The sequence below is a fragment of the Pseudoliparis swirei genome, chromosome 1 (assembly GCF_029220125.1).
Source record: "Pseudoliparis swirei isolate HS2019 ecotype Mariana Trench chromosome 1, NWPU_hadal_v1, whole genome shotgun sequence".
Lineage (NCBI taxonomy): Eukaryota > Metazoa > Chordata > Actinopteri > Perciformes > Liparidae > Pseudoliparis > Pseudoliparis swirei.
The window spans coordinates 305,276-316,953 of record NC_079388.1 but is presented as its reverse complement, the minus strand read 5'-3'; the positions used below and the strand labels follow the sequence as shown (position 1 = coordinate 316,953).

At 51.1% G+C, this 11,678-nt stretch overlaps 2 protein-coding genes across 4 annotated transcripts in view; both read right to left on the bottom strand.

Annotated features, from left to right (window-relative positions):
- Positions 1-3,026: 3,026 nt before the first annotated feature.
- LOC130193320 (tRNA selenocysteine 1-associated protein 1-like) lies at positions 3,027-11,548 on the bottom strand. The gene is made up of 9 exons (XM_056413801.1): positions 11,458-11,548; positions 8,575-8,672; positions 8,398-8,497; positions 8,278-8,327; positions 7,558-7,689; positions 6,838-6,954; positions 6,551-6,761; positions 3,532-3,565; positions 3,027-3,397 (listed from the first exon to the last, which is right to left on the bottom strand). The coding sequence occupies exons 1-9, from the start codon at positions 11,479-11,481 to the stop codon at positions 3,246-3,248; spliced, it is 918 nt and encodes a 305-aa protein (XP_056269776.1). The 5' UTR covers positions 11,482-11,548; the 3' UTR covers positions 3,027-3,245.
- sacm1la (SAC1 like phosphatidylinositide phosphatase a) overlaps positions 9,682-11,678 on the bottom strand; it is a 43,890-nt gene continuing 41,893 nt past the window's right edge. For all 3 annotated transcript variants that reach the window (XM_056413772.1, XM_056413781.1, XM_056413787.1), the window contains 2 exons: positions 11,458-11,564; positions 9,682-10,348 (listed from right to left, as the gene is read on the bottom strand). The gene's annotated coding sequence lies outside the window, so the exon portion shown is untranslated. The remainder of the gene's footprint in view (positions 10,349-11,457; positions 11,565-11,678) is intronic.

The window sequence follows — 11,678 nt, the reverse complement described above, 5'->3', positions numbered from 1 at the left end:
TTTTCAAAATAAAAGCATAACAACATGGCAACAACGTGGAGCCTCCATCACTGGGCGAGACGTCTGTTAGTCTAACTCAGTGGTAAAAGTATCTGTTGGCACTCGGACTCCAGTCCAGGCCCTAAGCAGACCTCCAGGGACCAGGAGGACTCCAGTCCAGGCCCTAAGCAGACCTCCAGGGACCAGGAGGACTCCAGTCCAGGCCCTAAGCAGACCTCCAGGGACATTGTCATTGAACCTGGAATGAGCTCCAGGAGTACCTGGTCCGCTCCCACGCGGCCCGGCTGTGGCGTGTGACATGTGGCTATGGAGCGATGGTGAAATCCCTCGGCGGTGCCTCGGTCCACGTTGAGGCTGCAGAATGAAGAACATCCTCATGCAACTTTACGAATTGAATGTTCTGTTGCTCAGGCTCCAGAATGTCTCCTCACTCCTGACCTCTCCAGGGAGCCTCTCCCTCCCACATGCTGACAGCCACAAACAGGAACCTCTTCATTTCTGATTGGGTTGGATGACATTGTGTAATACTGATAGAGTTAAAGGTCCTTAAACAGCTCTAACCTCAGTGTGTTGAACATTAACATGACCACCTTCACCCTGACTGCCTGTGGCATATTATGGGATATAAGTCAACAGATAAAACTCAAAGCATCAGAAGAAACAGACATGGCTGTTGGTCTCCACCTGGTGGCGCCACACCGGTTCAGTATCTACTAGATGTCTTGTTTCCACATGACGGGGAACAATGACTGACGCGTGTGTGCGTGCGTGTGGTGGGAAGCAGTAATGAGATCAGAGGTGTATATGTCCATCAATAGTCCTGCTACACATGAACTAAACCATACAAACAAATCAAAGGAAAAAAACATAGGTTAACATAACCTTACGTACACACAGTGACGTACACAGTGACGTACACACAGTGACGTACACAGTGACGTACACACAGTGACGTACACAGTGATGTACACACAGTGACGTACACACACAGTCCTCATGTCAGTGTGTTAGTCCTCATGTCAGTGTGTGTTAGTCCTCATGTCAGTCCTCATGTCAGTGTGTTAGTCCTCATGTCAGTGTGTGTTAGTCCTCATGTCAGTGTGTTAGTCCTCATGTCAGTGTGTGTTAGTCCTCATGTCAGTGTGTTAGTCCTCATGTCAGTGTGTTAGTCTTCATGTCAGTGTGTATTAGTCCTCATGTCAGTGTGTGTTAGTCCTCATATCAGTGTGTTAGTCCTCATGTCAGTGTGATAGTCCTCATGTCAGTGTGTTAGTCCTCATGTCAGTGTGTGTTAGTCCTCATGTCAGTGTGATAGTCCTCATGTCAGTGTGTTAGTCCTCATGTCAGTGTGTTAGTCCTCATGTCAGTGTGATAGTCCTCATGTCAGTGTGTTAGTCCTCATGTCAGTGTGTGTTAGTCCTCATGTCAGTGTGATAGTCCTCATGTCAGTGTGTTAGTCCTCATGTCAGTGTGTGTTAGTCCTCATGTCAGTGTGATAGTCCTCATGTCAGTGTGTGTTAGTCCTCATGTCAGTGTGTGTTAGTCCTCATGTCAGTGTGTTAGTCCTCATGTCAGTGTGTTAGTCCTCACGTCAGTGAGTTAGTCCTCATGTCAGTGTGTTAGTCCTCATGTCAGTGTGTTAGTCCTCATGTCAGTGTGATAGTCCTCATGTCAGTGTGTTAGTCCTCATGTCAGTGTGTGTTAGTCCTCATGTCAGTGTGTTAGTCCTCATGTCAGTGTGTTAGTCCTCATGTCAGTGTGTGTTAGTCCTCATGTCAGTGTGTTAGTCCTCATGTCAGTGTGTGTTAGTCCTCACGTCAGTGTGTGTTAGTCCTCACGTCAGTGTGTTAGTCCTCATGTCAGTGTGTTAGTCCTCATGTCAGTGTGTGTTAGTCCTCATGTCAGTGTGTGTTAGTCCTCACGTCAGTGTGTTAGTCCTCACGTCAGTGTGTTAGTCCTCACGTCAGTGAGTATTAGTCCTCACGTCAGTGTGTGTTAGTCCTCACGTCAGTGTGTTAGTCCTCACGTCAGTGTGTGTTAGTCCTCATGTCAGTGTGTGTTAGTCCTCATGTCAGTGTGTTAGTCCTCATGTCAGTGTGTCTTAGACCTCATGTCAGTGTGTGTTAGTCCTCATGTCAGTGTGTCTTAGACCTCATGTCAGTGTGTTAGTCCTCATGTCAGTGTGTTAGACCTCATATCAGTGTGTTAGACCTCATGTCAGTGTGTGTTAGACCTCATATCAGTGTGTTAGTCCTCATATCAGTGTGTTAGTCCTCATGTCAGTGTGTCTTAGACCTCGTCAGTCCTCATGTCAGTGTGTTAGTCCTCATGTCAGTGTGTTAGTCCTCATGTCAGTGTGTTAGTCCTCATGTCAGTGTGTCTTAGACCTCGTCAGTCCTCGTGTGTGTGTTAGTCCTCATGTCAGTGTGTTAGTCCTCATGTCAGTGTGATAGTCCTCATGTCAGTGTGTTAGTCCTCATGTCAGTGTGTGTTAGTCCTCATGTCAGTCCTCATGTGTGTTAGTCCTCATGTCAGTGTGTTAGTCCTCATGTCAGTGTGTGTTAGTCCTCATATCAGTGTGTTAGTCCTCATATCAGTGTGTCTTAGACCTCGTCAGTCCTCATGTGTGTGTGTTAGTCCTCATGTCAGTGTGTGTTAGTCCTCATGTCAGTGTGTGTTAGTCCTCATGTCAGTGTGTCTTAGACCTCGTCAGTCCTCATGTGTGTGTGTTAGTCCTCATGTCAGTGTGTGTTAGTCCTCATGTCAGTGTGTGTTAGTCCTCATGTCAGTGTTAGTCCTCATGTCAGTGTGTCTTAGACCTCGTCAGTCCTCATGTCAGTGTGTGTTAGTCCTCATGTGTGTGTGTTAGTCCTCATGTCAGTGTGTGTTAGTCCTCATGTCAGTGTGTTAGTCCTCATGTCAGTGTGTCTTAGACCTCGTCAGTCCTCATGTGTGTGTGTTAGTCCTCATGTCAGTGTGTGTTAGTCCTCATGTCAGTGTGTGATAAGTGGCTCAGAGACATGGACTCAGCTTCCTGCTCCTTTTATTGATGACGAGCTGCTCTGGAGTTCTTCACAGAGGAGATGACCCGTTGCCGTGGTTACAATAAAGATTACATAGACATCAACAACGTGGACTAGGAGCCGAGGGGTTCAGCGCCGGCCCAGAGCGTGTCTCTGGGTCGGCTCCTTACAGTCCGTGTCTGACCAACACATTCTGCAGATCCATCAGAACACCAGGCCCGGTCAGCAGTAGAGCGGCTCCGGCAGGCCACAGGGCAGGTAGTCGGGCTCGGCACTCGGCTGCCAGTGGCACTCGATCAGGGCGTCGTACAGCTCCTCGCTCAGCGCCATGAACTTCCTGTTGGCCTCCAGCACATCCAGCTGGGGGCTGGGGTCTGCAGCACAGGACCGGTCCGTTAGAGTGCTGACTCATCACAGGTGTTCTGCTTCAGGTGTAAACACCGTCAACATGTACAGGAAACAACCAAAACTCTGAATGATGCGTCAACAATGAAGATGATGTCATCACCTTCCAGCCCGTCGTCCTCCACGGCCTCCGCCTCCTGCACAGAGAACACAGTGACAAACAGAACAGTGACACAGAGAACACAGTGACCACAGAGGACACAGTGACCACAGATAACACAGTGACCACAGAGGACACAGAGACCACAGATAACACAGTGACCACAGAGGACACAGTGCCCACAGAGACCACAGAGGACACAGAGACCACAGAGGACACAGTGCCCACAGAGACCACAGAGGACACAGAGACCACAGAGGACACAGTGATCACAGAGGACACAGAGACCACAGAGGACACAGTGACCACAGATAACACAGTGACCACAGAGGACACAGTGCCCACAGAGGACACAGAGACCACAGAGGACACAGAGACCACAGAGGACACAGTGACCACAGAGGACACAGTGACCACAGATAACACAGTGACCACAGATAACACAGTGACCACAGAGGACACAGAGGACACAGTGACCACAGATAACACAGTGACCACAGAGGACACAGTGCCCACAGAGGACACAGAGACCACAGAGACCACAGAGGACAGTGACCACAGAGGACATAGAGAACACAGAGACCACAGATAACACAGTGACCACAGAGACATAGAGAACACAGAGGACACAGACCACAGAGGACACAGAGGACACAGAGACCACAGATAACACAGAGGACACAGAGACCAGAGGACACAGTGAACACAGATAACACAGTGACCACAGAGACATAGGGAACACAGAGGACACAGACCACAGAGGACACAGAGACCACAGCGACACAGAGACACAGAGGACAGTGACCACAGTGACACAGAACACAGTGACCACAGAGGACAGAGACACAGAGAACACAGTGACCACAGAGACACAGAGGACAGTGACCACAGTGACACAGAACACAGTGACCACAGAGGACAGAGACACAGAGAACACAGTGACCACAGAGGACACAGAGGACAGTGACCACAGAGGACATAGAGGACACAGTGACCACAGAGGACAGAGACACAGAGAACACAGAGACCACAGAGGACATAGAGAACACAGAGACCACAGAGGACACAGTGACCACAGAGACCATAGAGGACAAAGAGAACACAGAGACCAGAGACACAGAGAACAGAGGACACAGAGACCACAGAGACAGTGAACACAGTGACCAGAGGACACAGAGGACACAGGGACCACAGAGGACACAGTGACAGAGAACACAGTGACCATAGAGGACACAGTGACACAGAGAACACAGAGGACACAGGGACCACAGAGGACACAGTGAACACAGTGACACAGAGAACACAGTGACCACAGAGGACACAGGACACAGTGACCATAGAGGACACAGTGAACACAGAGGACACAGTGAACACAGAGGACACAGTGACCACAGAGGACACAGTGACCACAGAGGACACAGTGACCACAGAGGACACTGACCACAGAGAACAGTGACACAGAGACACAGAGGACACAGTGACACAGAGACCAGTGACACAGAGGACAGAGTGACCACAGAGGACACAACACACAGTGACCACAGAGGACACAGTGACCACAGGGACCACAGAGGACACAGTGAACACAGTGACAGAGAACACAGAGGACACAGTGACCACAGAGGACACAGAGGACACAGTGACCACAGAGGACACAGAGGACACAGGACACAGTGACCACAGAGGACACAGTGAACACAGTGAACACAGAGGACACAGTGACCACAGAGGACACAGTGACCACAGAGGACACAGTGACCACAGAGACCAGTGACACGGAGAACAGTGACACAGAGACACAGTGACCAGTGACACAGAGAACACAGAGAACACAGAGACCACAGAGACAGACACAGAGACCAGTGACACAGAGGACAGAGTGACCACAGAGGACACAGAACACAGTGACCACAGAGGACACAGTGACCACAGAACACAGTAACAGAGACACAGTGACCACAGAGACAGTGACACAGTGACCACAGCGACACAGAGAACACTGACACAGAGGACACAGTGACCAGTGACACAGAGAACACAGTGACACAGAGAACACAGTGACACGGAGAACAGTGACACAGTGACACAGAGGACACAGTGGACATAGAGGACACAGAGAACACAGTGACACAGAGGACACAGTGACACAGAGAACACGGTGACCACAGTGACACAGTGACACAGAGAACACAGTGACAGAGACACAGAACACAGTGACACGGAGAACACAGAGGAGACAGTGACAGAGACACGGAGAACACAGTGACACGGAGAACACAGTGACACAGAGGACACAGAGAACACAGAGGACACAGTGACACGGAGAACAGTGACATGGAGAACACAGTGACACAGAGGACACAGTGACATAGAGGACACAGTGACACAGAGAACACAGACACAGAGGACACAGTGACCACAGAGACACGGAGGACACAGTGACCAGAGACACGGAGGACAGTGACACAGAACACAGTGACACGGAGAACACAGTGACACAGAGAACACAGAGGACACAGTGACCACAGAGGACACAGTGACCACAGAGGACACAGTGACCACAGTGACACGGAGAACACAGTGACACAGAGACCACAGAGGACACAGTGACCACAGAGACACGGAGAACACAGTGACCACAGAGACACGGAGAACACAGTGACACGGAGAACACAGTGACACAGAGACACAGTGACCCAGAGACAGGCTGACCGCCGCTCACAGGACCAGACTCACAGCTCGGGTCATACATCAACAACTGAGAGCAAGTCGTATGTAAACAACGTGAAGTCCAAAGCACTCAGTCTACATTGAACTAAACAAATGACCAGAGAACTGTGCGCCGCCAGTCAGAGAGCACGCCGGCTGAAATTTTGAGCGTCTTTCTTTCTAAAATATATACATTATTTCAAACTCGGCGTAAATGAACATGTGAATATAACAAATCTCCAGGACTTTTCCAAAACTTTTGTGATTTTCCATGAGCGTAGGAACCCGGCTGCTGGCGGCTGGCACCACTCACCTGGGGGGGGGGGTACTGAGAGTAGTCGTACTGCTGGTAGTTGTAGCCGTAGCCTCCGGCGGCCTGGTCGTAGCCCCAGGAGGGGTAGTACCCCGGGTAGGCCTGCTGCTGGTACTGGTTGAACTGGTCGTAGCCGGGCTTGTACCCCGAGCCGGCCTGCCACGCCCTCTGCTCCGACGGCGGCTGCTGCTGCTGCTGCCGGTTCCTTAAGCTCAAGAGGGAGGAGGAGACAGTGCTGAGCTCCGCCCCCACGCGTCTCACACCCACCGCCCAGCACGACTACTCACTTGTTGGCAGCCAGGCTCAGCCTCAGAGGCTTACCCCCCAGGCCCACGGCGCCCTGACAGTCCTCCAAGGCCCGCTTCTGCAGCCGCTCGTCTGGGAACTGGACAAAGCCACAGCCCCTAGGGAGAGAGAGACAGAGCAGCTGAGTGGAGAGAGACAGAGCAGCTGAGAGAGGAGAGAGACAGAGCAGCTGTGAGAGGAGAGAGACAGAGCAGCTGAGTGGAGAGAGAGAGACAGAGGGGGCGTGGCTACAGGACAGAGGGGCGTGGCTACGGGACAGAGGGGGCATGGCTACGGGACAGAAGCAGGGTTTTTCCTGGGTCGAAATGGGTCTTCGGTGCTCCAAAAAAAATCTGTGCCGCTCTGTCCATTCACCTCACAGCATTGATCAGACAAGAAGACTCGCTTATCAACTCCATGACTATTGATCCAAACAGAACGAGGGTTCTGCTGGAGCCGACTGGAAACATACTCGCTGACGTGATGAACACAGGTTGTTTATTTTTTTTCCATCGCGGACCCTGAGGTGGCGTGGCTACGGGACAGAGAGGGCGTGGCTACGGGACAGCAGCACGAGGAACAGATGTGAAGAGGAAACCCTCCACTCAAGTCCCTCAATGAAGAGCCCCAGAGCAGCTTCACAGGGCCCCTCCCCCTCTGCTCAGACACCCTGGCGGCTGCAGGAGGCTCATGAACACGCAACAGGACGTCGGGATACTCACTTGGAGTTGCCCATGCTGTCCAGCACTACTTTCCCCCCTCGACAGGAAGGGTAGCGGTTGTAAAAGAACTCGTAAAGCATCCCGTCGTCCACCTCCGGAGTGAGATCTCCCACAAACAGAGAGTACATCTGACTGCAGGGGGACACACGTCATCAGGGACTCACTGGGACCACTCATCTTACAGGGAAACGTCGTGTTTACAAGCTGAACTCATGTTTCTGGGGACACCCTTTGAATATGGTCCAGTTACTCATGTGCACTATCAATAAGCAAGTATGTGTCATGTAGACGCTTCATATTCCCTTCTTAACATGTGCAATGTTTAACAACATGTTTAAGTAGCTTTGCTGAGGGAGCGTTCCTCTGACCTCAGCCGACGCAGCATGAGGGAGGAGCAGGGAGGGGCCGCAGCCAACGCTTTAATAATCCGTTAATCTGTCATTATCACGTCCCAGTCTCACAAAAGCCTCGTCAGATCTGAATATGGAGCAGGAGCAGCTCTGAGGTCACGTCTCCGCCCACATCAAGTCAGGGACCCGACGCCCTTTAGCGGGCGCAGGGCGCTCTGATGCTGAAGGCTGTCCCTCATTACCGGAGACACAAAGCGTTGTCTCCATTGGTCACTTAGACTTCAGAACAGAAGAAGATTGGGCCGGGCTGTAAAACACAGACGTGACCCTGAACCGCCTTGTTTGATTGGCTCTGCTCCGTATGACTCACCCACTGTCCTGCTTCCCGAAGGTGGCTCGGTTCAGTTTGAACCTCGTGGCCTGTGGGAGAGGAACGTTAAAAGCCTTTTCTCAGGACAAACACTGCAGCGTGGCGACGGTCTGGACCTACCGGACTGGATCCCGGCAAGGATTTCCCGTTGATTTTGCGGAGACATCTCTCCGCTGTGGCCTCATCGGTCATCTCCACGAAGCAGTAGCCCAGGGCCCCCCTGGGGGACGACAAACTGTTTAACGTCAGAATGGAGCCCGCCCAAACGGGACGACCGCTTGTGGATTTCATTCTCACCCGGTCATCTTGTTGCGTATGATGCGCACATTGACCACCTGCTCCCCCATGGTGGAGAAGGACCTGGTGATGAACTTCTCATCCATGTAGATCTCCAGCTGCAGGCGACAGACGGAGAGCTCAGCAACACACTGAGACACGGCCTCCAGGCGTGAAGGCCGTCAAAGCACTGGATTGTGTGTAGAAACTGAGATTCATCCGCATCCCGATAATATCTACATAAAAAGCTGAGTTATCTCACATCTAAAGGTGTTTTCACAAGTAGGACTCATGTGTCAGTCTCCATGTCTCCAACAGGAGGTGTGAGTGTGGAGCTGGTCTGATGCGTCGAGATGGAGAATAAACAGAGACCACGGCTGTGTCTACTACCGCGCACTTAACGAAGTGCACTGCAATTCAGTGCACTGCGTCGCTGATGAAGCGCTGTCCCAAATGGAACACTTAACCGTTAACCACTTGGCGGAAGTGACGGACGCAAATCTGTTCACGGCACCCGCGAAATTAAGCCGGGAGTGACGTATGCAAATCTGCTTGCGATACCCTAACCCTTAAAGTGACCAAATGAATGCACTTCTTGCCCTCTTGTTGCCCCTTGTTTACCTTTCTCCACCCCATGTGGAAACTGCGATACCTCCACAATCGCGGCAGGAGCCTCCGCCTTCTGGCTGAAGTCGAGATGGTATATGTAAATTAAATTGTGTGATTTTGCCTTACCTTCACAGCATAGCTTCATGTAATAGTTGCAATTAAATTCTCCTCGCTAGGTATGCTAAATTCTCAATTATCTTTGTCAGAAGTAGCCTTCTTCTTTGCAATCCACATACACACCATATGGAAATAAAACATGACAAATCTGTACATGTTTGTCCCTAGATTCCAATTAGTTTTAAGAATTATCCACTGAAATGATAGTCATCATCTGCTTGAATTCACACAGTAATAGGCCTACTTTGACTGACTGTACTTTTATACACATCTCTGTTGTAGTGAAGTTCACCCTGATGCAGGAATCAATTAGCAATTGAACACACAGGCATATTAATTATTGTTACAAACATGCATCAATTCTAATATAAATCAGAAAACGCAATAAAAGACTACAAAACCTCAATGACAACATTTTATTGATAAAATGACTTGCATATTAATATAATCTTCCCTTCCCCTCCCCTCCCCACACTCTACAGCAGCCACCCAGTCCCAGGCGGCGCTGCCGTATCAATGTTGCAATGCCACTGCTGGCGTTGTGTTGTGATGGCCACAGTGACATGAGGGTGGACTTCAGGCTCACCCGAGTCATTCAACGCCCTCATGGCTGTGCTGGGCACTGACTGACCACGGTTGGGGCCCCGAGATCTCCCGTCTAGTGTTTATTTTTTGGCTTGCCAGCGCCACCTCCTATCGGGTGGTGGCCAGGGCCTTCGACAGGCCCCGGGCTCAGTGCATGATGCCAGGGTCCTGAATAACAGCCCCATCTTCTATGAGCAGTCATCCCCTCCACCAGGATACTGTATCCTTGGGGATGGTGGCTACCCTGCCTGTCCCAACCCATCTGCCTCATGACCCCCTTCAGGCAGCCTGTCCACCTCCAAGCTACAACTGCTGCCTGTCAAAGGCCAGGTGTGTTGTGGAGAGGTCCTTCGGGATACTGAAGACGCGATGGCGGTCCATCTTCTTAAAGGCCCTGGAGGTGGATGTGAGGTGCCAGAGGTCATTGGAGCCAGATGTCGGGAGGGCAGCAGAGGACCAGCACCAGCACCTCCAGGAAACGTCTCTGGGGCAGGAAACAGAAATAGGATAGCCATTCAGTGCTCTGTCCCAGACCACGATTACATTTAAATTAATACATACATACACAACATCTAAAAAACAACACACAACGATGATTGAAAGCTACAATTATTTCTAGAAGGACAAGCTTAGATAGCTATCGTAACGGTATTAATTATCGGGCGGCGTGTGTGCAAACGCTCGCGGTGTCATGTTAACCCGTTATTAAACTGAGCATATCCATTGTTAATCCATTATTAAAATTGCTATTTCGATTGTTTAACAGAACAGCAGTTGTTTAACACTGTCCGATGACTGACAGCTATCTGTCGTCGGACTTGCCGTTGGAGCCCGCCACCTGCCCCGCTCGTCAAGCGAAAAGTGTCCGATAAAAGTGCACCTTCGTCGGACTGGCCGGGTGGTGGCTTAGCCAGCTAGTTTATCATAACTGCCATGCAGATCCAATGGCATCTAATGCTACCTAGGTATGCTCACTAATCTGAGAATGGCATGTTAGTAGTACATTGTAATACCAGTACAATGTGTAATTACCGCTGATACTTACATTTACGGTCTGTAGCTTCGTGGTCTACCGCTTGTGCTGTCCGCCATTGTTTTAGAAATAAAATGAAAAGCTGGCGAAAGGGCTCCTCCTCTTCCGGTACGTAGCCAAGATGGCGGCCGCTTAGGGCGAGTAGTGTCCATCGTTTTACATGTTTTGCCCGTTTGCAGTGCACCATCCGGGTACTTTCAGTGCACTGAATTCTGCTGGTTTTTTCAGTGGCGCACTTCGAACACTGAAAGTCAGCTCCAAGTGCTCAAGTGCGCGGTAGTAGACACAGCCCACGTTCCACTGGAGCCCATCAGGGGCTCGCGCATGCGCCGTGGAGCGGAGAGCTAGCGGCTAGCTGCTAGCTCTCCGCTACGTGTTGCTTTCCGGTGCTCAGGAGCCGAAACTAAACACGGGGTTCCGGTTAACGCGAAGCGCGTTGAAGCCCAACCAGCACGACGACATTAACGTGTTTTACTAAAGGTTTTGAGCTCCATGCGCACAACGCGCGCAGCTAGCCGCGTTCAGGGCGCGTTCCGCGGCTCGCGTTCGGCGGTACTCACGTTGCCCATCCACAACGTGCTCATGCTGCCGCGGCGGGGGTCGCGATCACGGGAAGGACCGGAGGGTGGACGGCGTCAGTTAGGCGGAACCGTCGAGGCTGCACATGCTAAGTAGAATAATAAAGGGGGGGGGGGGGGGAGTACATCCACGTTACGTGCTGACGTCAAGCGACGTCCTTCTTCTTCTCGCCTCGTATTGATGGCGGCCAGCAGCCAACCTG